Genomic DNA, 27,818 nt, shown 5'->3' with positions numbered 1-27,818 from the left:
CTTGGAGATGTCCCAGGGGCCTTGGGCACAGCCTGGCCAAAACAGAACTCCTTCTCTGCTCCCTGCTGGTTTAGGCCCTTCTTAGCTCTCACCTAGAGTACTTCATCAACTTCTTAACTAGTCTTCTTGGCTTTATCTCCTCTCTAACTCCAGTTCATATAACCTCCAGAGTGATGGTTCTCTAACAAAAATGTGATGATTTTTCTCTTGTACTTACCCCTTCAGTGGTTTTTCATTTCCTTTGGATAGACTCCAGTCTCCCTGGCATCATCACAAGGCCCTTTATAAGCTTGTGCTGAGCTCCTTTCCTGCTAGACCCTTCCCATCACACATCCTGTGATACATGTACTTGAATGTGCCAAGCTCTGTTGGGCCACGGAGTCTTTCCTTAGTTGTGCTTCAGCTGCAATGTCTTTGCTGCCATCATTGCTTGACGAATCCTGAGATTCAATTCAGTGATCACTTCCTCTGTGAAGATCTCCTGAATCCCCCACCCCTAATGCAATGAATGTCTTCCCCTCCTGAGTCCTCATGACACTCTGTATCCAAACCTGTTACAGCTTTTATGAAACTGTCATGTGATTATTAATTTGGATGCCATTGTCCCTACTTAGCCACCACTTCCCGGGGAAGTGGTCTCATTCACCTTTATGTCCCAGCATAGGGCCTGATACATAACGGAGACACTGCCGACAGACTAAAGAAATGAATTACGTGAAATTTATTCTGTCACTCAAGACATACTTGTGTTTCGGACAAAGTTATAATCATTTCAATAATACAATGTGGTGAAAACTGGATGAATGTGATTTTTTTTTGTTAATCCAGTTTTATTTTACTCTTAAAATGGTAACTCTCTCCAATCATTTGGTCTGTGAATAGTTCAGTTCTGGCTCCTCAAACCAAACAGGCCACAGCTATTCCTCCTTCTCCTGTGGTGAAAGCTTCGTGGCCGCCTCCGTGAGTAGTTCCGAGAACGCCTTCTGTCCACCTCCCTCTCAGAATATGGAGGGAAGTTCAGGAGATAAGCGTTGAGTGGCATGACAATCTGCAGAAAATCCAAGTAGTTACAGAAGTACTTTTGGGGAAAAAAAGGAGAATGTAAGTTTCATAGACACGAAATTTCAAGCCAGTAAGAACTGATTTGAAAACTTGAAAAAAAAAATTATGTAACATAAAAAGGATGGAAGAGTCTGCCTCAGGCGCTGAGGACAGCACAGAAGGACTTCCTGAGAGGTTAAAGAGGTGGTTGGAAAGGAGAGCTATCCACCAGAGCAGGGTCTGATGGGTGGTGGTATTTTTTTTCCATAAAACAAAACCAATTAATCTAGTTTTCTCTTGAAATCTGAATTTTTTCTATATTTCTTTATTTTATATGAATTAAAACCATCTTTATTATTTCCTATTTCCCCATTCTATTATGGTTTTCAGAAACAGGAGCCCAGTAATTAGTAGGGTTTGCTGGCGTTTTTTTTTCCCCTGACATCACTGTTTATTAATTTAAAATCTATTTATTCTATTCTAAAAATTATGCTTATTTGTCTATGATTAAGATGGCTAGCCTAGTGGTAAAAAAATCCACCTGCAATGCAGGAGACCTGGATTCAATCCCTGGGTTGGGAAGATCCCCTGGTGAAGCGCATGGCAACCCACTGTGGTAGTCTTGCTTGGAGAATCCCATGGACAGAGGAGCCTGGTGGGCTATAGTCCACGGGGTCGCACAGAGCTGAACATGACTGAGCCAACTTAGCTTGCATGCACACAGATGGCCAGATTTAACAAACAATATAAAACACTCAGATAGATGTAAATTTTAAATAAACAAAAAAATTTTAGTATAACTATACCCCATGTCGGAGAAGGCAATGGCACCCCACTCCAGTACTCTTGCCTGGAAAATCCCATGGACGGAGGAGTCTGGTAGGCTACAGTCCATGGGGTTGCTAAGAGTCGGACACGGACTGAGCGACTTCACTTTCACTTTTCCCTTTCATGCACTGGAGAAGGAAATGGCAACCCACTCCAGTATTCTTGCCTGGAGAATCCTAGGGACGGCAGAGCCTGGTGGGCTGCCGTCTATAGGGTCGCACAGAGTCGGACACGACTGAAGCGACTTAGCAGCAGCATACCCCATGTAATTTATTGTAAGTATACATATAAATATTACATGGAACATATTTATAAAAACACTATTTGTTGTTTACCCGATATTCAAATTTAACAGGTATCCCATATTTTATCTAGTAACTCTATTTATGATTAGATGATCTTTTGCCAAGCAAAGACCACTCCTATTTTGGTGCATCACTAAACCCAGAGACATATTGACTATGTAGCCAGTTAAATATTAGAAGAATATTTAAACTGAGTCCTAGATCAGTCATTCAAATAATAAGGAATTATCACTAAAAAAAAAATCAAAACAAATGAAAAAACCTTGGCGATGAAGTAGAAGAAATCAGAAATACAAGGGTAGATCAACTTTAAAGAATATTTTGATGTAATTTGTCTCATTAAAAACAAAGTGAGAAAAAAGTCATAGGGGTATATTAATAAATGCAGAAAAGAGGTTGACAGAAGAGAGTGAGGCATCAGAAGTTCAACCAGCAGTGTCAAAATTCTACTGGGGGCTTCTCTGGTGGCTCCATGTAAAGAATCCATTTGCCAGTGCAGGAGACACGGGTTCGATCCCTGGTCTGGGAAGATCCCACATACTGCAGAGCAACTGAGCCCGTGTGCCACAGCTATTGAACCTGTGCTCCAGAGCCCAGGGGTCGCAACTTCTGAAGCCTGCCGGCCCTGGAGCCCATGCTCCAAAACAACAGAAGCCTCTGCAGGGAAAGGCTGCAGCACCGCCAGAAACAGTAGCCCCTGCTCTCTGCAACCAGAGAAAAGCCCACACAACAACAAAGACCCGCACAGCCAAAAATAAATAAATAAAATGCTAAGAAAAGAGGTAGAAATGTAACAAAAATAGTAATTATGACTAACCTGAATACTTTTCCATCACTTAAGAATCTTTTTAAAAATTTTCAAATACTTTTCACACTACTATATATAAAATAGATTATAAGGACCTACTGTAGAGCACAGGGAACTCTACTCAGCGCTCTGTAATAACCTATATGGGAAGAAAATCTGAAAAAGAGTAGGTATGTGTATAACTGACCCACTCTACCGTACACCTGAAACTAACACACCATTGTAAATCAACCATAGTCCAATATAAAATATGTGATTAAAAAGTACTTTCGTATCTATCGTTCTACTGATGATAGGAAGAAATTTTAAATGTTAAAAGTATATTGTGTCATATAAATATATACATTTCTTTAAACTGCCAGGATAAGATTCCAGTGTATGAAAGGTAGTCAGATGGTCAAAAATGCAGCTTCCCAAGTGAGTAACTTCAAACCAGAGACCTCCTTAAGGTCTGGACACGTCTGCTTAGATACAAGTAAGCTTTCTTTAAAAAAAAGCCTCCAAATAAAAAGTTTAAAATGGAAAAGACATCTGACATTGTGGGCCCTGTGGTGGGGCATGTTTTCTGTTTTTTCTCTTTTTTGCATTTTATTGGAGTATAGTTGATTTACAATGTTGTGTTAGTTTCAGGCGTACAGCTAAGTGATTCAGTTATACATATATTCATTCTTTTTCAGATGCTTTTCTCATATAGTTTATCACAGAGTATTGAGTAGAGCTCCTTGTGCTATACAGTAAGGCCTTGTTGATTATCTGTCTTATGTATAGTAGTGTCCATATGTTAACGCCAAGCTCCTGATTTATCTCTCACCCACCCTCGTTTCCCCTTTGGTAACCATGTTTGTTTTCAAAATCTGTAAGTCTGCTTCTGTTTCGTAAAAAAAAAAAAATAGTTCATTTGTGATACAAAATTAGATTCCCCATGTGAGTAGGCATGTTGTGTATGTAGTCATATGATAGGCATGTTGTAACCTGAAAGCAGATTGCCATGGCAGGGGTGCTTCTCAAAGCAACGGGGTAAAACACAGCTGAGCTTCACAGGTGCTTTCCCACAGCCCACTGTTGTATGAAGGCCTTCATCAGCTGACCTCCTCAGAATAAGCAAAAGAGACGGTCGTCTGATGGCTGAAGAGAGAGGGTGCAGGAAACACAGACACTGCTTTACCCAAACTTCGTGTTTACAATCTGCCCCTAACCTTCGCTGATCTTGCACTGAGTCTGTTCAACCAACTATTTATTCTTCTTTGAGTATAATGTCAGAAAAAACATTCTGAGTGAATATTTCCACTTATTAAAAGTTGTCAAGTGCGTAGTGAACAGAGCTTACAGAGGAATTAATAGTCCCTCCACCCCCTAGTCCTGCTCCCCAGAGAGGGTTCAGTCACTCGGACTTTATGTGGGAAACCCTAAGACACGCGTGATTGCAAAACCAAAACCAACCAACAGAAAGAAAACCCCAAAAGCTAGAAACGTGTAATCTCATTATTAGAGATTCTTGTCTTTTCACTCAGTTCCTCTTGTTTCCCAGTGTTTTCTTTAAAATTCAGATAAGTTTCTGAGAAAACCGCTGCAGATCCCTTTTCTGTCTGTGACTAGGAAGACACTGTGTGTGTTCCTGGAAGGGGGTTGATTGAAGAAGGAGATAGAAGACTCTTGATGAAAAGGCGCGATGCCTGTCTAGCACTTTGCCTCCGACTCATCTGGCCTTTCTCCTCAACAGCCATTCAATGAACGGCCGCCGCCCAGCAGACAGGGCTTGCTGTGCTGTAGAGAGATGTGGGGCAGAACGGTGAGGAGACAGCCGAGAAACCAACAGGTCCAGGGGAGAAGTCACTTCAGATAATAAACAGTTCACAGCACTAGTTCAAAACCAAGTGAGCTAGAGAAAGGACCTGCCCTTGAGAACGGCCTGTGCTCCCAGTGGGATGGTGTCCCAGGGCAGCCGCTGGTCCACGCCAGAGCCCCGCCATCAAGGACGTGCCCGTCCACTGGGCATCAGCAACCCTGGCATCAGCACAGCCATCCTGCCTGCAGCCCGCTGGGGTCTGGGCTGCCTGGTAATGCTGTTTGTTCCTGTTTCATTCCCATTTTGCCCCTGACCACATTCCAGTCAGATGTCACAGATGCTGAACAACTGATTAAAAAAAAAAAGACACCAGAGCTGAAGAGATAGACCGTTTGACAAGTACATACAGAGGTATTTTTATTGTTAAGGTATGGTCGATTTACATTATTATATTAGTTTCAGGTGCACTGCATAATGGTTCAGTATTTTTATAGATTACACTCCAAGTTATTACAAGATAATGGGCTTCCCTGATAGCTCAGTTGGTAAAGAATCCGCCTGCAACGCAGGAGACCCCGTTCTATTCCTGGGTTGGGAAGATCCGCTGGAGAAGGGATAGGCTACCCACTCCAGGATTCTTGGCCTTCCCTGTGGCTCAGCTGGTAAAGAACCTGCCTGCTGCTGGAGACCTGGGTTTGATCCCTGGGTTGGGAAGATCCCCTGGAGAAGAGAAAGGCTACCTACTCCAGTAGTCTGGCCTGGAGAATTCCACGGACTGTATAGTCCATGGGGTTGCAAAGAGTTGGACGTGACTGAGCCACGTTCACTTTCTTCACTTTCAATGGCTATAATTCCCTGTGTTGTACAATATATCTCTACTACTTATCTATTTTATACAAGTAGTTTGCCTCTCTTAACCCCGTATCTCTAATTTGTCCCTCCCCACTTCGGTCTCCTCACTTGTAACCACTGGTTTGTTTTCTCTATATGTAAATCTGTTTCTGTTTAGATCCACATCTAAGCAATATCATACAGTACTCCCTGTCTGACTTATTTCACCAAGCATCATATTCTCTTGGTCCATCCATGTTGCCGCAAAAGGCAGAATCTCAATCTTTTACGGCTGAGCGGTAGCCACGGTATATCTGTGCCCCGTCTTCTTCACCTGTCCATCTGCTGATGGACACTTGGATTGCTTCCGTATCTTGGCTGCTGTGAAGATCGGGATACGTGTATCTTTTTAAATTAGTATTTTCTGAATATATACCCAGGAGTAGAATTGCTGGATCACACAGTAGTTCTATTTTTAGTTTTTTGAGAAAATTTCATATTGCTTTCCACAGTGGCTGCATCAATGTACGTTCCCACCAGCAGTGTAGGAGGGTTCCTTTTTCTCCACACCCTCGTCAACATTTGTTATTTGTAGACTTTTTGATGATGGCCATACTGACAGGTGTGAGATAATATCTCATTGTGGTTTTGATTAGCATTTACCTAATAATTAGTGATGTTGAGCATCTTTTCTTGTGCCTGTGGGTCATTGTATGTCTTCTTTGGAAAAATATCTTCAGGTCCACTGCCCATTTTCTGATTGGGTTATTTGTTTTTTTGATATTGAGTTGTGTGAGCTGTTGACATATTTTGGAAATTAATCTCTTGTCAGTTATAACATTTGCAAATATTTTTGCACATAGATTGCCTTTTTGTTTTGTAGGTGGTTTCCTTTGCTGTGCAAAAACTTTTCAGTAATTAGGTCCTATTTGTTTATTTCTATTTCTTTCACCTTGGGAGACAAGATCTAAAAATATATCGTGATGTATTCTGAAATCTGGGAGGCTTTGCTTCCAGCTTTGTTCTTTTTCTTCATGATTTCTTTCATGGTTCTGGGTCTTTTATGGTTCCATATGAATTGTAGGATTAGTTGTTCTAGTTCTGTGAAAAATGTCATGGGTATTTTGATAGGCATTGCATTAAACCTGTAGATTATTTTGAGTAGTATGGCCATTTTAATAGTATTAATTCTTCCAATCCAAAAGTATGGGATTTCTTTGTATCATCTTCGATTTCTTTCATCAGTGTTCTATAGTTTTCAGTGTATAGGTCTTTCACCTCCTTGGTTAAGTTTGTTCCAAGGTATTTCATTCTTCCTGATGCAATTTTAAACAGAATTTTAAAAAACTTTCTCTTTCTGATAGTTCATTATTAGTGTATAGAAATACAACAGTTTTCTGTATATTCATCTTGTATCCTGAAACTTTGCTGAATTAATTTATTAGTTTTAATAGTTTGGAGCTGGAGATTTAGGGTTTTTTATATAAAGTATCATGTGATCTACAAGTAGTGACAGTTTTATTCTTTCCTTCCAATTTCAATGCCAGAATACACCTTATTAATTTTGCTCCCAAAGATGTCTTTCTCTGTGGGGTTCTCCGGTCATCTTTGAAACGAATAAAGACTGTCTTCATGAATAACAGCAAATTAAAGTTAACTGAATTATGATTTAACTCAGTAATTTTCAACCCAGCATAAATACTTAATGGACTCATCTAGGGAGCTTTAATAACATACCGTTTCCCAGGCCACAACCTCGGATGTCCTCAAGAACTGATTTTGAGTGGACCTTAAAAACGACCAGATGCTCTCAGTTCAACCATGGGTGTGACTGATGATTAAACGCAACCCCATGAGATTGTTTGGGACACTCAGACCCATGGTTCTCAAGGTATGGCCCCCGACCAGCAGCATGAGCATTTTATTAGAGGTGGAAGTTCCTGGTCCCATCCCAGACCTGCTGACTCAGAAGCTCTGGGGACAGTGTGTGTGTGTGTGTGTGTGTGTGTGTGTGTGTGTGTGTGTGTGTGTGAACCCTCCTGGGGATTCTGGTGCACACCAATGGAGGTGTACTGCTCTGTGGGTGGTCCAGCGGTTCCTTTTGCTTGAGGTGAGGTTTTAAGCTCCAGTATGATCTCTCTCGTTAATGACTCTTATTCAAATAATAAGGCATGATTGTCACAGCTCTCTCTAGTATATCCAGGCCAGAGGCTCTCAGGGGGTCAAGGCTTCAGTGATGCTTTTTAAACGATCAGGTTCTTATGACACAGTGGGCAGCTGTTGGGAGCTGGGAATCCACTCCCTACCCTGATTCTCCTCCAGTTCATCAAGAAGGAACATAGAGAAAGAGGGGTAGACTGGGGAAGGTCAGGGGTGGACAGGGTTTGGAGCCCTGGTACTCAAGCTTGGCTGCACACCGGAGTCTGTAAAAGATACTGAGACCTAGGTTCAGACTGAATACCACAGGAATTTGGATGTAATGATTTGGGCTGGGTTGAAAGGTCCCCAGGTGACTCTAATATTCAGCCGAGGCTGAGAAGCTGGAGGACGTCTCAGTTTGGTTTGATCTTTCCTTCCTTCCTACAAATCTGGCTCTTTTCTGTAGACAGAGGTACAGGGTTAATGGGAAGTGGGCAGGCTTCTTGGGTTTGGTTTCTTGAGCATCCTGAAATCCTAAATCAAGTTTCTCTACCGAGTAGGACATTTGAAGATGGTTTCAACCATCTGCATGTTGGAATCAACATAAGTGAAAGAATGGGGTGTCTGACTGAGGTCCATTATGCTTCCTGACATTCTGAGTTTAATAATATTCTCTTGTCAGTGTTATATTTTACATTGTGATATGAGTGTGGCAACCTTTCAGTTGCTATACAATACTTTTGTTTAAACTTTAAAAACTAGAGCTTGATTGCATGTTTGTTCCACTTTCAAAAAGAGAAGTTAGCGAGTTTGCTTCACCAGGAAGCAGAGTCACTTCCACTTGGGGGCGAGGTGTGGGGCGGTAACAAGGGGGTGAGGTGCCTGCCTGGTTGCCGAGCTGCCAGGCTCACCTTGGGCATTTCCTCCCTTTGCCCACGTAGGAGGATCCCTCCCAGGGCCCTCGCCAGATGTCTGAGATACGCATCCCAGCTGTGTTTATATGAACATTGTCAACAGTCTTTTGTGACTCTGTGCACTGTCCAGTTATCTGGTCATTTCAGGATTAAAAGTAAAATGAATATTGCAGCTTAATTTCATTGCTCAAATGGCCATTCCCATCATCTCCTATTAATGCTCCATTTTGTGAGCAGAGAGAGAGATGGTGAAAGGATCGCCCTGGGGAGACTTTGCATGGGGGTCACAGCAGAGAACAGAACCGAGGCCCCTGGAAGAGAAGAGTCCTAACAGACCTGCCTGAGTCCCCCCTCCCCCACCCAGCGCTGGCCAGGTTCAAGGCCACGCCCGCAGCCCTGCCCACAGCCCTTCTGGTTTCAACAGCAAGTCCGGTTCTTTCTTCCGCTTTCTTCGTTCTGCACTTTGCCGGTGGCTGCCTCTGTCCCTTCTCAGGCTTGAACCTCTCTTTTTTTTCTGCAGCTTCTTTAGTTTTACACTCCGTCCCCACCCCCAGGCCACACCCCTCTTTTCTGAAATATGTCCTCTTGTAGATAGAAAGACAACAATAAAATAAAGAAGTCATACCGGACGGATGAGTCTCCGGGGGAACAGAGAACAGATCAGTCTAGAATGGGAAGACAGACTGGGCGGAGGATGAGTAGCGAACGTCCAAGGCCAGTGTGAAGGAGGCCGCTGGTGGGACACACAGCATCTTCACAGCTGGGATTCCCCCACTCTTCATGTGATCCCTATGGGGTGGGCCGGGCTGGTGGCCCCCTTTGGGGCCTTTTAGGAAAGGTAGAGTTAGAGGAGAAAGAGGCTCTTTCCAGGCCCCACGATGCAAGAAGACATCCATCCGGTCGGGGCTCAGCACAGGAACTGGCCCTGTACATTATGCAGGCAACTCACTCCAGACTCACTTCTGGAAAGAGTGTGGGTTCATGCACAGTGGAGGTGGACCTCTGAGTTTCTAAAATGTCGCACTTTTACCCAAGAAGCATAGGATGGTAGGATGGCTCCCACAGGAAACCACCGTTGACGGTTACGGGCCTGACCTAGTGTTTCTTAGAAAAGATGAGGCGCAGGGGGCTGTCTGGACCACACAGTGATCCACTGGGCTGGGAGCTGCTCTCAGCCCCCAGGTCGCAGGAGGAACCGCTGTCTTGCTTTGAAGGACTTCCCGACCTGCCCTGCTCGGCTCCACCCCTGCCCTGCTCTTGGGACCTCTGGATCCTCTCTGGTTGCCACTTCTGATTTTCTTCACGACTCCTTCTCTGTCCCCCATGAGACCTACTCCTGGCTAGGGACTTGATAACGTGGCCTGGCCCGCCCCAGGTTTTCAGCTCCCCCTTTGAGGACATTTGATGCTCTTGGCACAAACTCTTGTGCTGGTCCCCAATGTTTTCAACTTTTCCATCACAGATGCCCTGGGTACCAGCCCTTCCTCAACTTAGTTTCTGCCAGTCCTCATTGTGTGGGGACTGGTCTGGTGGTGTCATGGAACAGAAGTTAGGGCAGACCCCCAAGAGGAGTGAGGGCAGACCCCCAAGAGTAGTGAGGGCAGATCCCCAAGAGTAGTTGGGCGCCGCACGCTCACCCTCTCCCCACGCTGGAGATAACGCTGCATATGAGCAAGCTGACAGGTGTGCTGGCGCGACTGTGGCCATGCGAAACACAAAAGAAATAACTTCCAAACACAAAGAAAGGACCTAAGTCCCTGTCAACAGGAATAGATTGTGATACATCCAAATAATGGGAGGAAAAGGCAACTCTCTATGTACAGACATGGAATAATCCTCAAAATCTAATTTTAAGTGGAAAAAAAAAACCAAGGGGCAGCACATTATATAAATTGTGCTACCATTTGTGTTAAAAAAGGAAACAGGAAATGATACTTATACTAGTATATGCAGAGAGTTTTCTGGAAGGCGGCAGAAAGAGTGGTTACCTCTGGGGAAAACTGAGTGGCTGAGGAAAGGGTGTAGTGAAGCGTCCTCTCTGAACTTAGTGCAGTGTTTGTAGAGCCTGTGCAAAAAGTCGAGCTAAAGACAAGATAAATGCTTTAGGATCAACATAGAGATTCGGAAATAGATGGGACCTTGGGGAGATAGAGATTAGATCAGAACATTTAGCCAGTCCTTAGTTGTACAGATTAGAACATTTAGCCATTAAGGGGATTTGTCCAAATTCCCATAATCACTAAGTGGCTACACCTCCCGCTGTCATTGGCACCCATGCTCAAGGGAGGGGAGCTTCAAAACCCTATGTATCACGGGCACCTCGATATTCACAGTAGCACTGTTTACAATAACCAAGACATGGGAACAGCCTAAACGCCTATCAACTAATGAATGGATAAAGAAGACATGGCATATTAGTCATAAAAAAAGAATGAAATGCCATTTTCAGCAGCATAGGTGAATCTATGATGAAGATTATTTATTGCATTAAGTGAAATAAATCAGAAAGAGGAAGACAAATATCTTATAATATCACTTACACATAGAATCTAAAATAGGACACAAATGGACTTATGTTCAAAGAGAAACAGACTCACAGCCATAGAGAACAGACTTATGGTTGCCAAGGGGGAGCAGGGTAGGGGAGGGAAGTATTGGGAGTTTGGGATTAGCAGATGCAAACCATTATACATAGAATGGATAAACAATAAAGTCCTTATATATGTGTGTATAATTGAGTTACTCTGCTGTACAGCAGACATTTACACAACATTGTAAGTCAACTGTTCAGTTCAGTTCAGTCACTCACTTGTGTCCGACTCTGTGCGATCCCATGAACCGCAGCTCGCCAGGCCTCCCTGCCCATCACCAACTCCCAGAGTTTACTCAAACTCATGTCCATTGAGTCAATGATGCCATCCAACCATCTCATCCTCTGTCGTCCCCTTCTCCTCCCGCCTTCAATCTTGCCCAGCATCAGGGTCTTTTCCAATGAGTCAGTTCTTCGCATCAGGTGGCCAAAGTATTCGAGTTTCAGCTTCAGCATCAGTCCTTCCAATGAATATTCAAGACTGATTTCCTTTAGGATGGACTGGTTGGATCTCCTTGCAGTCCCAGGGACTCTCAAGAGTCGTCTCCAACACCACAGTTAAAAAGCATCAATTCTTCGGCACTCAGCTTTCTTTATAGTCCAACTATCACATCCATACATGATCACTGGAAAAACCATAGCCTTGACTAGATGGACCTTCACTAGCAAAGTAATGTCTCAGCTTTTTAATATGCTATCTAGGTTGGCCATAACCCTCCTTCCAAGGAGCAAGTGTCTTTTAATTTCATGGCTGCAGTCACCATCTGCAGTGATTTTGGGGTCCCCCCCCCAAAAGTCTGTCACTGTTTCTATTGATTCCCCATCTATTTGCCATGAAGTGATGGGACCAGATGCCATGATCTTAGTTTTCTGAATGCTGAGCTTTAAGCCAACTTTTTCATTCTCCTCTTTCACTTTCATCAAGAGGCTTTTTAGTTCTTCTTTGCTTTCTGCCAGAAGGGTGGTATCATCTATGTATCTGAGGTTATTGATATTTCTCCTGGCAATCTTGATTCCAGCTTGTGCTTCATCCAGCCCGGCATTTCACATGATGTACTCTGCATATAAGTTAAATGAGCACAGAGACAGTATATAGCCTTGATGTACCCTTTTCCCGATTTGAAACCAGTCTGTTGTTTCATGTCCAGTTCTAACTGTTGCTTCCTGACCTGCATACACGTTTCTCAGGAGACAGGTCAGATGATCTGGTAGTCCCATCTGTTTAAGAATTTTCCACAGTTTGTCATGATCCACACAGTCAAAGGCTTTGGCATAGTCAATAAAGCAGAAGTAGATGTTTTTCTGGAACTGTTTTGCTGATCCAATGGCAATTTGATCTCTGGTTCCTCTGCCTTTTCTAAATCCAGCTTGAACACAGTTCACATATTGATGAAGCCTGGCTTGGAGAATTTTGAGCATTACTTTGCTACCGTGTGAGATGAGTACAATTGGGAGGTAGTTTAAGCATTCTTTGGCATTGCCTTTCTTTGGGATTGAAATGAAAACTGACCTTTTCCAGTCCTGGGGACACTGCTGAGTTTTCCAAATTTGCTGGCATATTGAGTGCAGCACTTCCGCAGCATCATCTTTTAGGATTTGAAATAGCTCAACTGGAATTCCATCACCTCCACTAGCTTTGTTCGTAGTGATGCTTCCTAAGGCCCACTTGACTTCGCATTCCAGGATGTCTGGCTCTAGGTGAGTGATCACACCATTGTGGTTATCTGGATCATGAAGATATTTTTTGTATAGTTCTTCTGTGTATTCTTGCCACCTCTTCTTAATATCTTCTGCTTCTGTTAGGTCCATAATATTTCTGTCCTTTTTGTGCCCTTGTTTGCATGAAATGTTCCCTTGGTTATCTCTAATTTTCTTGAAGAGATCTCTAGTCTTTCCCATTCTATTGTTTTCCTCTATTCCTTTGCATTGATCACTGAGGAAGGCTTTCTTATCTCTCCTTACTATTCTTTATACTTCAATAACAGTTTTTTAAAAAATCCTGTGTATCAGTAGAACTGCCAGCATAAATAGCAGGGTTATGCCACAGGGCGAGACATTTGAGACTGTTTCTTTGTTTGTATTGTGAACAATGAACTTGGGAAGATTGTTAGATGGTGCATATTTATCCTAGTACCAGCATACTCTATCAACATCTAACAAATGACTGTTATTTATTATTTGCAGCTATCACAGTATTGTTTGGGGAGGGAAGGGTATGAGGAAGGTTGTCACAAGAGTGTGTGAAGATGAAGACTTGCAGGGTAAAGAAAAATAAGGCACACACAGAACCCTTGACTCATTCATTTAAATAATCGCTCAAGAATCGGAGAGAGTAAATGATGGTTAGCATGGAAAACATGTTACAGTGTGTGTGTGAGGGGTGCTGGGGAGAAAATTTCATTCCAGAATGCCACACTTGTCACCAGCATTGACACTTGTGCTAAGAAAGAAATGTGCACAACCCAGGGCCATCTGTGAGCTTCTCCATTTCTCTTTCATGCCTGATTGTCCAACACCCTCGTTATTCTTGCTAGCTTATTTCTTTTCCAAGTCTCTCCTTTTCTGGGGCAACAGGTCAGGTGTGACTCAGAGTGCTGACTGTGCTACTGGGAACTTGTCCGCCTTCTGTGGAGAGGCCGGAAGGATCCTGGCATCCTGGGCAGCTCTGCTCACAGCCACCTGGCCCCAGGAGCCCAGTGAGAGACCTCCCCTCCTCTGTGTGCCAGAAACCTGCCTCTTGTGGGCTGAGGGGCAAGAACGCAAGGCTCCCTCTCAGGTCACCACTTCATCATTCGTAAGCATTCCATTCCTGCCTGATGGGAAGGAAAATGCCATGTGAGGTTCCAAGCTCATGTTCCTCTATCAGCCCTCCTGGGTTTAAATCTTCACTCCTCCATGATAACTTTGTGGGTGCGGGCTAGTTGTATAACCTCCCTGCCCCAGTTGCTATCTGAAAAAATGATGGGAACAAAATGAGATAATCTGGCACAAGGCCGAGCACAAGACGTGGCTTTCAGTAAATTATTTGCAAAAGTTAGCGTGAAATAGTAGCAGTAGCAATAGCAGTAGCAGAAGTAAATAAACAAAAGAAATAAAAAGGAGGTCTGGGTATTGGAGGAAGGTCCATCAGCACTGACTTCAAGGAATAGGGCTGTGGTTACCAACCACATGTGTATATGTGCCACTGTCCCTGTGGCCCACCCATTCCCCTCAAGGCATGCAGTCTTTACTGGCCTAGGTTACCAGTGAAGAATGATGTTTGATTCAGTAGTTCTGTGAGCAGGGTGATATGTCAAACCTTTTAACAAATACATTATTGACTCACGTTATTTCAAAGACATAAATGTAGAATGAGGTCGGTCACTTAACCCTGAAGGCGGAAGTCAATAAATGGTAGATATTTTTTGAATTCTGCTTTTGGTGTATATACATGAGGAATACCAGTTACTTAGCAGTTTGTAACTGATTCTGATTGTTTGGGGTGGCATTGACTGATAGCATTACCAAGTGGATCCCCTGCTCTTGGGGAAATAGAAGTGTTTATATAACCGAAAGATTAGACGGGGATCAAACAAATATTTTTATAAATGATTGTCACGCAGACATGTGGAGAGCTAAGGCCTGAGCTGGCCATGCTGTGGCCAGTTGGTCATTCTCTGGGAGGTGGCCTAACGTGCAGTACTGAGCGTGGCTTCAGGCAGTGGACATCTTTGTTTGAAGAGTACCTTTTACCTTAGGAAGAACTTTCATATAAATTATCTCACTGTTGTAGCCTCAGCTCATATGCTCTTTTTCACAATGTGTCCCACCTGAATGATAGGCAACATTGTAATACCATGATGGGAGGAAAACCGGACCATGGTCACTACAGAGCCAGATGAGGAAGGATTTTTTCAGATAATCACCTAGCTACTAGTCCTTTCCTGTCCTGTCATGAGCCAAAGGATGGTCTTCCAACACAATCCAAAGTCCCAACAGAATAAACCTATTAATAGGGCAGGTTCTAAAGATTCATATTATTCAGTAAATTTAAATGTTGGTGCAGTTTCCTTAGTTTCTAAGGGAACATTCCCTTGAGAATTTCACTTTACAAGAAAAATACACATGGTATTTTAAAAACATTTAGTTGTTTATTTTCATCCATGTTGGGTCTCTCCTGCTGCAAGGGCTTTCTCTAGTTGCAGCGATCAGGGACTACTCTCTAGTTGCGGTGCACAGGCTTCTCATTGCAGTGGCTTCTCTCGTTGCAGAGCACAGGCTCTAAGGCACGAGGGCATCACTAGTTGTGGAAGTGGGCTCGACAGTTGCATCACCAGGGCTCTAGAGTACAGGCTCAGTAGTTGTGGTGCATGGGCTTAGTTGCTCCTTGGCATGTTGAGAGACTTCCTGGATCAGGGATTGAACCCATGTTTCCTGCATTGGTGGGTGGATTCTCTACCCCTGAGCCACCAATGAAACCCCCATGCATTGTATTTTTATCTAGATCATTTCAGGATTTCTGTGAGATCATTTCAGAGGCAGACTCAGTTCTCTGCAGAGCTGAGGCCTGACACTGACATTTGAGCAGTCACTCCGATTTGAAAAAATTCCTTTCCATTGGTAGGAAACCTTTTATTAAAAAAGGAAATTAGGACACAGTCCATTCCTTTTACCTAAAAGTGTTAGGTGGTGAGTGCTTAACTCTCAGGAAGTTGGAATTTAGATTTATTCAGAAATATTATTAGTATACCCAATTGGATATCCTGGAATATTGTGCTAGACACCGCAAAGCTTCTCAATGCCCTTTGCTGAAGTGCATCTGAACTGCCTACCTTTATGGGAGGTTTATTTCTGGGTTCTGATTCCACGTTGAATGTACTCCCAGCTTGAGTTCCATTTATATTCAGTCAATACTGTGTGTCATGCTGAACTGGAAGACCAAATCTAGTGGATCAAATTTCTCGCTGGATGCATGGAGGGTAAGTTTCCGACCATTGAAAACATACCATGCTAGCTTTGTCTCCATGACAGTCTCAATTTTGTATGTGTTCCCACAGGAGAGGAGGACACAGAACTGTCAGGAGACATGCTCCCGGGCACGGGAGGCCCGGACGAAGAGCCAGCAGCTCCAAGCACACTTGCTGCAGTGACCACAGAAACATACATCACCAGTATAAATTCTACCCTTATTGAGGAAGACACAGACCAGTTAGAGTTTATATTAATCGTGTTGATCCCGGTGATTTTACTGTCTCTCCTACTTCTGTCAGCGATACTCATTGTAATATACCATAAAAGAAAAAGAAGTAAACAAGGTAAATATTTTGCCTGTTCTCATTTCTAGACAACTGCTCCATGTGTTCATGACTAACTGATAAAACACAATACTTTTTGCTTCCACACAGAGCCCTCTAGCCAAGGATCTCAGAGTGTTTTACAGACACGTGAGTATTCTTCTAACACCTGCCTGGAGATGGGATGGGGTGGACAAAGAAACGGAGATGTTTTTAAGTGAAGCAGCTGCATAAAATAATGAGTGATGATTTGTTTCAGTGACATTTTCTAGAGTTTAGAAATGTCATATTCCTTTCTATTTAAAAAAAGAAAGAAAGAATGCCTTCAGCCTAAACTGAAAATTGAAATACACAGCTTCCATCTCTGTATCTAACCTGGATGAGGGCCTGGTGTAATTTGGGCCAGTGTTGGTCAGTGTACCCAGTTGTGGACGTGACTGGTGATAGAAGCAAAGTCTGATGCTGTAAAGAGCAATATTGCATAGGAACCTGGAATTTTAGGTCCATGAATCAAGGCAAACTGGAAGTGGTCAAACAGGAGATGGCTAGAGTGAACGTCGACATTTTAGGAGTCAGCGAACTAAAATGGACTGGAATGGGTGAATTTAACTCAGATGACCATTATATCTACTACTGTGGGCAGGAATCCCTTAGAAGAAATGGAGTAGCCTTCATAGTCAACGAAAGAGTCCGAAATGCAGTACTTGGATGCAATCTCAAAAACGACAGAATGATCTCTGTTCATTTCCAAGGCAAACCATTCAATATCATGGAAATTCAAGTCTATGCCCCGACCAGTAATGCTGAAGAAGCTGAAGTAGAACGGTTCTATGAAGACCTCCAAGACCTTCTAGAACTAACACCCCCAAAAGATGTCCTTTAAATTATAGGGGACTGGAATGCAAAAGCAGGAAGTCAAGAAACACCTGGAGTAACAGGCGAATTTGGCCTTGGAGTACAGAATGAAGTGGGGCAAAGGTGAAAGGTTATTGCTGAACCACGAAAAGACATTGGGATTCTTGGCCTCCGGAGGAGAAGAATTTAATCCAGGTCCAGAGATGAGGCTTGATAGCTCAGAGCTTTTGTGGAATCAAGTTTTATTAAAGTATAGAGGAGATAGAGAAAGCTTCTGACATAGGCATCTGAAGGGGGTAGAAAGGGTACCCCCCTGTTAGTCTTCAGCTGGATGTTATAGAGTCATCAGCAGTCTGTTAGTGAAAGAAAGGAGTGTCTTAAAACTCAGAATGGCACCAGGCCCCTCATCCATAAGATGCATTTTGGGATAATCTTGGCACCAGACTAGTCATCCCGGGCCATAAAACAATTGACTTGAATCTTGTAGAAAGGCGGATTACCATACACATAGTTTCGTTTACATAGACTAGGAGAACAATGTCTGAGTATAACATACTGGTTTGTCAAGTAGGTTCTGAGCAGTTAGGTAGAACCGACTTGGAGACAGAGTTTGGGGTAAATGCATAGGACATTAACATAGCTTAAGACAAGCATTTCCATAAGAAGAATGCATTGGTTAACTCAAGGTTTGAGAATAGTTAACTTCAGGTGGAACCAGGTGTCATTATGGCAACACAGTATTTTAAGAGAAACCTCCTTTTAAATTTGCATAGAGAAGGGAAAAAAATATGTATATATATATTATATACATATACATATATATATATCTTTAGTCTGTTTCCTCCTGCCACTTAAGAGAGATAGAAATGTCTGACACTTGCAGCCTATTTCCTCCGTTTGGAGACCCCTGGCCTTCCTGCCTGTTGCCCTCTCAAAGGCTAATAGAGTTTTGCCAAGAGAACGCACTGGTCATAGCAAACACCCTTCTCCAACAACACAAGAGAAGACTCTACACATGGACATCACCAGATGGTCAACACCGAAATCAGATTGATTATATCCTTTGCAGCCAAAGATGGAGAAGCTCTACACAGTCAGCAAAAACAAGACTGGGAGCTGACTGTGGCTCAGATCATGAACTCCTTACTGCAAAATTCAGACTTAAATTGAAGAAAGTAGGGAAAACCACTAGACCATTTAGGTATGACCTAAATCAAATCCCTTACGATTATACAGTGGAAGTGAGAAATAGATTGAAGGGATTAGATATGATAGACAGAGTGCCTGATGAACTATGGACAGAGGTTCAAGACATTGTACAGGAGACAGGGATCAAGACCATCCCCAAGAAAAAGAAATGCAAAAAAGCAAAATGGCTGTCTGAGGAGGTCTTACAAATAGCTGTGAAAAGAAGAGAAGCGAAAAGCAAAAGAGAAAAGGAAAGAGATACCCATTTGAATGCAGAGTTCCAAAGGAAAGCAAGGAGACATAAGAAAGCCTTCCTCAGTGATCAGTGCAAAGAAATAGAGGAAAACAATAGAAGGGGATAGACTACAGATCTCTTCAAGAAAATTAGAGACACCAAGGGAACATTTCATGCAAAGATGGGCACAATAAAGGACAGAAATGATATGGACCTAACAGAAGCAGAAAATATTTAAGAAGAGGTGGCAAGAATACACAGAAGAACCATACAAATCGTCACGACCCAGATAAACACGATGGTGTGATCACTCACCTAAAGCTAGACATCCTGGAATGTGAAGTCAAGTGGGCCTTAGGAAGCATCACTACAAACACAACTAGTACAGGTGATGGAATTCCACTTGACCTATTTCAAATCCTAAAAGATGATGCTGTGGAAGTGCTGCACTCAATATGCCAACAAATTTGGAAAAGTCAGCAGTGGCCCCAGGACTGAAAAAGGTCAGTTTTCATTCCAATCCCAAAGAAAGGCAATGCCAAAGAATGCTTAAACTACCGCACAATTGCACTCATCTCACATGCTAGTAAAGTAATGCTCAAAATTCTCCAAGCCAGGCTTCAACGTACATAAACTGTGAACTTCCAGATGTTCAAGCTGGATTTAGAAAAGGCAGAGGAACCAGAGGTCAAATTGCCAACATCCGTTGGATCATCAAAAAAGCAAGAGAGTTCCAGAAAAACATCTACTTCTGCTTTATTGACTATGCCAAAGCCTTTGACTGTGTGGATCATGACAAACTGTGGAAAATTCTTAAAGAGATGGGAATACCAGGGAACCATATCAGAATACCTTGGGAATACCATATCAGATGGGAACACCTGACCTGCCTCTTGAGAAACCTATATGCAGGTCAGAAAACAACAGTTAGAACTGGACATGGAACAACAGACTGGTTTCAAATAGGGAAAGGCGTACGTCAAGGCTGTATATTGTCACCCTGCTTATTTAACTTATATGCAGAGTACGTCATGAGAAACGCTGGGCTGGAAGAAACACAAGCTGGAATCAAGATTGCCAGGATCAATAACCTCAGATACAGAGATGATACCACCCTTATGGCAGAAAGCAAAAAAGAACTAAAGAGCCACTTGATGAAAGTGAAAGAAGAGAGTGAAAAAGTTGGCTTAAAGCTCAACGTTCAGAAAACTAAGATCATGGCATCCAGTCCCATCACTTCATGGCAAATAGATGGGGAAACAGTGGAAACAGTGACAGACTTTATTTTTTTGGGCTCCAAAATCACTGCAGATGGTGACTGCAGCCATGAAATTAAAAGACACTTGCTCCTTGGAAGGAAAGTTATGACCAAACTAGTCAGCATATTAAAAAGCAGAGACATTACTTTGCCAACAAAGGTCCATCTTGTCAAAGCTATGCTTTTTCCAGTAGTCATGTATGGATGTGAGAGTTGGACTATAAAGAAAGCTGAGCGCCAAAGAATTGATGCTTTTGAACTGCAGTCTTCTCCAACGAGAAGACTCTTGAGAGTCCCTTGGACTGCAAGGAGATCCAACCAGTCCATCCTAAAGGAAATCAGTCTTGAATATTCATTGGAAGGACTGATGCTGAAGCTGAAACTCGAATACTTTGGCCACCTGATGCGAAGAACTGACTCATTTGAAAAGACCCTGATGCTGGGCAAGATTGAAGGCGGGAGGAGAAGGGGACGACAGAGGATGAGATGGTTGGATGGCATCACCGACTCAATGGACATGAGTTTGAGTAAACTCTGGGAGTTGGTGATGGGCAGGGAGGCCTGGCGAGCTGCAGTCTATGGGATCACAAAGAGTCGGACAAGACTGTGCGACTGAACTGAACTGAACTGAACTGGTCAGTGTAACACTTTCTGACCTTTGGAGGAGACGGTCAGGCTGGTGAGGCAGTGGGTTAGGTTGGGGGCATGCCGGGGAGGCCCGAGTCCTTGAGTCATCACCACCAGAAGAGGGTTCTTCCATCTGTGTTTCATCACAGGTACTGTTTTCTCCACCATGTCACACACCAACCTGATCTTGAAAAGGGCTGGTTCTTATTCCAATGAAAGCTATGCTAACTTTTAAAATGAAATTCCTAATCAGCTAAAGATGTAAATAGTAAACCAATAAATAGTAAATAGTAAACCATCAGTAGTAAACCAATCTGATAGATCATTCCCTGGGTCAGTGATCCACTCTGAGAGGATTCACTTCCAATGCCAGGACTATCAAATAGTAGGTTTGGGGATGGTTCTGGGTCCAAAGCCAACTTGGCTTGTTTTGGCTTATGCTGCTAAAAATGACTCAATTAGATTTTCAAGTTGAAGCCTTTAGGCATTCCAAAAATCACTCAAGGGTGATAAGATATATATTTATATGTGCATACAAAAGTCACTTTTTGTCTTTCACATCCACTAACAGGGGACCTCTGGCTTTGAGGGCATCCGTTAGGCCTGCCAGTCCCCACACCATCCTTGTACTAGGAGAAGCTTTAAGCTCTTACAGAGTTGTAAATGATCATTTTCCACTATGCCAGCAGGTAGGGCAAACATGAACTGGGAAGGAAGCACTGAAATGCATTACCTCTCATGGCAAGGACTGATGTAATAGATTCCAAGAAAGTAGGAAATACACGTTTCTCCACTGTTTGCAGTTTCAGGGTGACCAAACAACAGCGATCACGTCGGAGCTCCTTTGTAAGCCAGAGAAAAAGAAAAAGCAAATAGAGATGCCTGGATCTTTTTTTTTTTCAAAGTAAGCAAAGTAGGACTTCCCAGTTGGTCCAGTGACTAAGACTCCATGCTCCCAATGCACGGGACCCTGGTTCGATCCCTGGTCAGGGAATTAGAGCCCCAGGCTATAACTATGACCCAGCACAGCCAAATAAAAACAAAACAAAAAAGAAAGCAGAATTTCCTGCCTAAACCGTAGGCTACAGCTGGTCTTACCTAATGGAGTCCTGGGGTTGGGGGAGTTTGGGGTTGACTAGTCAAATGGTCATGCTCTAAGGCACTAAAGCCAGAAAGGGATTTTTCACTGAACTTCATTTTGAGACTCTCAAGATTCAAAAGCCATTCAGAGTGAGCACTGGCCTCGGACAGGGTCTGGGTGTTTGGGCTGCTCCCTTCCCGAAGGCCTCCCTTCCTGGTTGATGCTGCGTCTCTGTCTGGAATTTCCTTCTCGGCTGCTTGGCAGACTGCCACCCTATTCTACAACGGGCAGTTCTAAGGTTTTTATGAAGAGCTGAGTAATCAGACCCCAGGCAAAGTCACTCACCACCTCTCGACTGTGTTCACACTTGCTGTGCATGGTGGTGAATACTGTCACCAGTTGGTGACTTGCCTTTTTTTGGGTCTCCCTTTCTCACTAGGTGATGTTCTCTTTAAGGTCCAGAAGAACCAGGAACTTGTCTTATTCATCCTGTGGAGCAGTGTGGCAGGAAGGTTATAGGGACAGATTCTGGAACACTCTGCTCAATTGGCTTTTCTATTCCCTAGTTTTATAACCTCCAGTTCAGTTTCCTCGTCTGCTAAATGGGCAAAACTCAGTACCACCTCATGGAGTTGTTGGGAGAATTAAGTGGATTCATCTATGTTAAGCATTTAGAAAAAAACAGTACCCTGCGTATTGTAAGTGGAAGCTAATTATTTTCACCCCTTTATCTCACCGAGTGCTTTGCCCAACACATTACTAGCTGCTCAATAAATGTGTATTGCAGAGATGAGTTGATGAAAGAATGTGAGAACATTTTTTAGAGAACACATTCTCAGAGGTAAAAGTAAATTTGCACATTATTCTTAACACAAATGGGCACATTTTTACTTTAAATGTGCCTCCCCTTAAGAAAACACAAATGGAAAACCTAGAAATTCAAAGCAGTTGCTTATCACCAAAGTTCTAGGTCAAGAGAGCTGTATTTCAGTATCTTCTTTTACTCACCATTCCTTTAATATAGATACAGATGGTTAACCATGAATCTCTCTTCAGACAGCTAAAAAATTCACAAACATTGCCCACCAAAATCCACCCATTCATATTTAACATTATAATACAAGGCAGTAAAAGGAGGCTATTTAAATGAACAGAATTTGATTTAAATATATTTTTTATTTATCTTTCCAGGAAAAATAAAACTGTCATACTGGGTGAGACCAGCATGTTGCTTGGAAAGTTCTCAAAGGAATGTTTTGTGGCAGGTCATAGAGGATGTCCTGTTAGGAATAGACACGTTGTTTCTTTCGGCACTGACTACAGCCTGATGTATTCTTCCGCACCAAGAAATGTCTTGAAATTTGACAACTGAGGAGCATTTGGCCAACATTTTTGGAAAGAATACTTCACCTGTAGGGGAATTACCCTTTTTTCTTTGGCCTGTTCCGTGTCCAGGAAAAGGGAAGGCTATGGAGTGACTCGATGGGCAATGGCCCTTCTCCCCAGACTCACAGGCATTAGATCTGCAGTTGTTATTATCTGATATTTATTAGGTGCCTCGATGGGCTGCCTCTCTGGGAGAGAGCTGCAGGGGAAGCAGCTGGCAGTAAAGCGTCGCTTTAAACAGGCTGTGGCTACAGGACCCCTAGCTCGGCTCACTCTCCAGAAAGACACGTTGAGCACGGAAACCAGATGAGCAAGCTGGCCGCCTGCTGCGCTCCGGGCCCCCAGCCCCGCCCGGCACTGCTCCCGGCAGTGCCCCGGGGAGAGAAGCGGGAGGCGGCCCCGGGGGGGTAGGGGGTGTCCTGTGGGACCCGAAGGAGGAGGACAGGAAGTGGCCGGGCTGTAGGAGGCAAAATGGAATCCAGCGCAGGTAGGGGGCTGTGTGAGAGCCTCCGGGGCGCACAGGCTGTGAATAGAGAGACTGAAGCCAGGTGGAGTGGAGCGGGCAGGGCCTGATGGCCGGGGACGGGTAATTGGTCTCCCTCCCGGTTTAATGCTCTGCTCGCGGGCGCCCTCCCGGATGTTTTCGCGTTGCCATGGCGGCCGGGGCAGGGGTAATGGCCATGGAGCAGGGGAGATGAAGCCACAGGAGGCTTTTTGCTCGGTTTGAATACTGATTACAGGAGCTTCGCATTCGGTGCATCTGGAGCACTTTTGTAATGGGTTTTTAAACTTTTCCATCATCTGCACGCAGGTCTAGCTCCAGCTCACAGCGAAGCCTGCAGGCACCCAGATTAGAAAGATAAATCCACCCCCTCGAGAGTCGAGAGTCCGGGCTGTGGGGCCATTTGTTCTGAAAGAAATTAGTGAAGGGCTATTAAGCAGGGAAAGAGGGAGAGCAGGGAGGCGGTAGTGACAAAACAGGGGCATTTTTGTGGGTCACCTGTGAAGGAGGTTCGGTTGTATAGGAGCTTTATTTATAGTAAAATCCTTTAAGGAAAGAGCCTGTAAATGTTAGATGAAAAATGCATGTATATAAAAATAAGGTGAACATCCCTCCCTTTCCCAGTCTAAGTGTCCAGAGGAGTCCGGTATCTGCAGGAAGCTTCAGATACCTGCCCCAAAGTAGGGCGACACAAGCTACAGCCCCTAAAAGGGAAGCAGTGATGGCATGAAATTGGCAACTGTGCCCAGCTTCCCGGGGTTAGTGGTGCCATTAAAGCTTGCCAACCCACAGGAAATTACAGCGGCTCGTGGCTGCCAGGAGCTCAGTTCCAGGTGTCCGCTGGTTGTGCTCCCTCGCTGGGGGCCTCCCCTCTGCCCACCAGACAGAGGAGGCCTCTGATGGCTGAGAATCAAGACCATTTGACTCTGCAGTGGATCTCTATAAAGCAGTGTGCTTCTCAGTGGTGTTTCATATCATAAAAGGTGCAGTGGGGCTGTGCTGTCCACTCACTGGCCATCATTGCCTCGTTTCTCTGGGGGCATCTGTCCCCCTGCCAAGCAAAACAGAGGTTGAACTGGGGCACTGGGCTCTAATTCTTACCACATGTTCATCTGGAATCTGATGAGCATCCAAGCCATTTTGCAAACTGTTACCTGACGCATCTCAACTAAAGCAACCAAAAGCAAGCTTGTTGGAAGTTTCGCTATTATGAGATGCTAAATCCAAAACATTGGGCACGAATTTAAACCCAGAGTTGGCCAATCCAGATGAAGACCTGTTCATTTGTTCAGTTCATGTGGGGTGTTTGTCGGGTACGGTGCAAGCTGGATGAGGGGGGATGTCACAATGAACAAAGCAGATGTGGTCCCGCCCTTTGGGAGCTATGGTCTAGTGGGAGAGATAGACAATGCAGAGTTAGACAGAGAACCTGATTGATGGCAAATTGTGGCAGACACTGTGAAGGAGCAAAGAGAAGCTGACCTGGCAAAGATGGGCCCTGTTTCAGACAGAGGAGGTGGGGGAGGCCCCTCTGAGGAAAGCTGATGTAAGGGGGCAAAGGACTCTTGTCTGCCATGAGGAAGCCAGGCTCTGACAGTGGGAGTCTGCAGCAAAGGAAGGGTTCATTACAGGTTGCCATGAAAGTGGGCAGGAGAGAAGCCTCAGATGCACTCCAACTTGGTGGTTGAGTTCGCGGTGTTTTTAAAGGAGAAGAACAAAGACGCTGCGATTAATCATCAACTGTGACATTTCTTAATCATGATTTTGGGAGTCAGGATGTCTCTGGTTTACGATTCTCTGGCCAGGTGGGCCATGGCTGGGGGTCCATGAGCTTCTCTTGTCCTGGAGAGACAACCTGAGTTTGTGCTTTAATGATGACATCTCCACAGCCATTTTAGTCATCTGCCTCTGGTTGATTAATGTTCAGTTAGCCCAGGACTGAGGTCAGAGGGAACAAGAAAGGGGGAGAGATTAATCAACTGGTAGGGGTCCTTCTGTCTTAGGGGGTTGGTTTCACTGAGACCAGAAGGCTGTGAGGGATGCAGCCATACAAAGAGCCGGGGTGAGAGGAGAGTCCCGAGGGGAGCCTGGGATGGATGCCCCACATCCCACTCCATGACAAAGGGACAGGGTCACAGGGTTCAGTTTGGTGTGTGACAAGGAGATGAGAGAGCAGTTGTTTAAACGCTCTCAGAGGATCACTGGATCTAAAAGAAAGATTTCACATGGACGGGACCTCATTTCAAAATGTCAATCTGCCCTTGGCTGACGTAGAAGTTAACTTTAGCCCCTTTCAAAACGTAATCTCTTGGAAGTCGTTTGCCCGCTTTGTAGAGATTTCAGCTGATGTGGAAATGAAAAGCTGTTACACATACTGAACACTAACGTGACTTGTATATTTACTGTCTTTTAGATGAACTGGGAAGTGAAAACGTGAAAGTGTAAGTCCCCCCGCCCCCAGCCGTGTCCAGTTCAGCTTTGGGGCGGACCAGGATGTTGGGCAGGTGGTGGTGAGCAGATCAAAGGGCCAGATTTTCAAGAGTTCTGGCTTTGACAGCCCTGGCGGGGCCCTCCTGCTTCCCTAGCCCCAAGAGAATGTTCCCACACCTCACCACCAGGACAAGGGATCTGACGGGGGAGAAGGTCCTCTGTTCAGAAAAGAACCTTTTTCTGACTGCTATAATTCCAAATGCATGGGTGGTTGAGTATTCTGACCCTGGGTGTCTTTCAAGGACATCAGTTCATTTATTCTGATTAAAAAATTTATCACCAGGGAAGAGATTTTAATTGGTATTAAAGGAGGGGAACCCTAGTAGAAGCCCAGAGTTTTTTGTTGAGAAGAAGAGCCTGGTGGGGAGTGGGGCAGGAAGAGGGATGGAGGTGGCAGGAGGGGATGGGGAGAGAGGACTCCGCTGCCGCTGGAGGAGTGGCCTGGGGCACTGTCACCATCGTCTCTGCCCTCCCCCACGCCCCCTGGCTTGTTTGGACCCTAGGCTGGCTTCCTCTGCAGGGGGACAGCCAGTGGATCAGAGCAGGTGGACCCCTCCCCCAAGCCTACCTACATTAACTAGGGCTTCTTCCCTCCTCGGGGAGAGCTGAACCCCAGCCAGGGAGGGCCGTGGATTTCTGAGCACAAGGGCTCCATTTCTTCCAGGCAGGAAAGCCTGGAAATGGAAGAGCGAGGTGGTGACAGTGCCCGTTAATCAGCCTCCTGACCTGAAACACTGATCAAAAACCCCCAAAGATAGGGAAGTGAAATTGAGCAAGGCTAAAATGCTAAATGTGGCAACTCCCTGGAGGAGCCTCAGACTCATCTCAGTACCTCCGGGGGAGCCAGCTCTCCTGGGCTTCCTCTCAGCCCATCATCAGTAAAGGATGAAGGTTTATTTTCATTTTTGCTTTTTTTCCTGTTAGAGTTTGGTCCTCTTGAATAGAGCAAACGCCTAGATTACCCTGGAGCATAAGACGTTGAATCAAGTTCACCTTCCTCACAGTTAACAGCCTGGGCTGTCCTCAGACAAAATCTAGCACAACACAAAACATGTTTGTTTTGTCTTTTGTTTTGTTTTTCCAACAAGCTCTTGACTTTCTCTCTCTAGCCCTATTTTTGAGGAAGACACACCCTCTGTGATGGAAATAGAAATGGAAGAGCTTGATAAGTGGATGAACAGCATGAATCGAAATGGTATGTGGTGTGGAATAACCAAAGGTTGTTTTTTCCGTGCTCTCTGGTAAGAGAAGGCTGCCCCCTCTTCATAACTATGCCATTGGATCCTGGGTGGGACCCTGTGAGCCCACCTGCCTTACTTTCAGCACATGCAAGGTGTTAGCTGGGGCCTGACCATCCTTAAATATATAGTTTAATTATTGCATCAGTTGTTGCCACTTATTTGTATTTTTGCCCATGTTTTTCAAATGGACGTTTTCAAGAAGAAAATGGACTGTTTTTTTTTCAAGTGAGGAAATCTCTTGAGACCAAACTCTCTGGAAAAAGTTAGCATCCGGCATTACCTGAAGTATTATAGAATTTAGAGATCTGTGATTTTAATGTGTGCATAGATGTAAAACTTTATCAAATATAGTTTACATAGATCTGCACTAATAGGCACTAGCCATCTATGTCGATTTAACTTAAAATTTTAAAAACTAAATAAAAATTTAAAACTTCATA

The 27,818-nt window shown here is 44.1% G+C and overlaps 1 protein-coding gene across 1 annotated transcript in view; it reads left to right on the top strand.

Moving 5' to 3' along the window:
• TMEM154 (transmembrane protein 154) overlaps window positions 1-27,818 on the top strand; it is a 47,172-nt gene that overhangs the window by 7,830 nt on the left and 11,524 nt on the right. The window contains exons 2-5 of the mRNA XM_081544839.1: window positions 16,279-16,536; window positions 16,627-16,665; window positions 26,061-26,088; window positions 27,247-27,332. Of these exons, the coding sequence (XP_081400965.1) occupies window positions 16,279-16,536; window positions 16,627-16,665; window positions 26,061-26,088; window positions 27,247-27,332 (411 nt within the window). The remainder of the gene's footprint in view (window positions 1-16,278; window positions 16,537-16,626; window positions 16,666-26,060; window positions 26,089-27,246; window positions 27,333-27,818) is intronic.

This window comes from Giraffa tippelskirchi, chromosome 11 (assembly GCF_054371585.1).
Source record: "Giraffa tippelskirchi isolate mGirTip1 chromosome 11, T2T-mGirTip1v1.2.pri, whole genome shotgun sequence".
Taxonomy (NCBI): Eukaryota; Metazoa; Chordata; class Mammalia; order Artiodactyla; family Giraffidae; genus Giraffa; species Giraffa tippelskirchi.
Note: the sequence above shows the minus strand (reverse complement) of the source record. Positions and strands in the feature narration are given on the sequence as shown.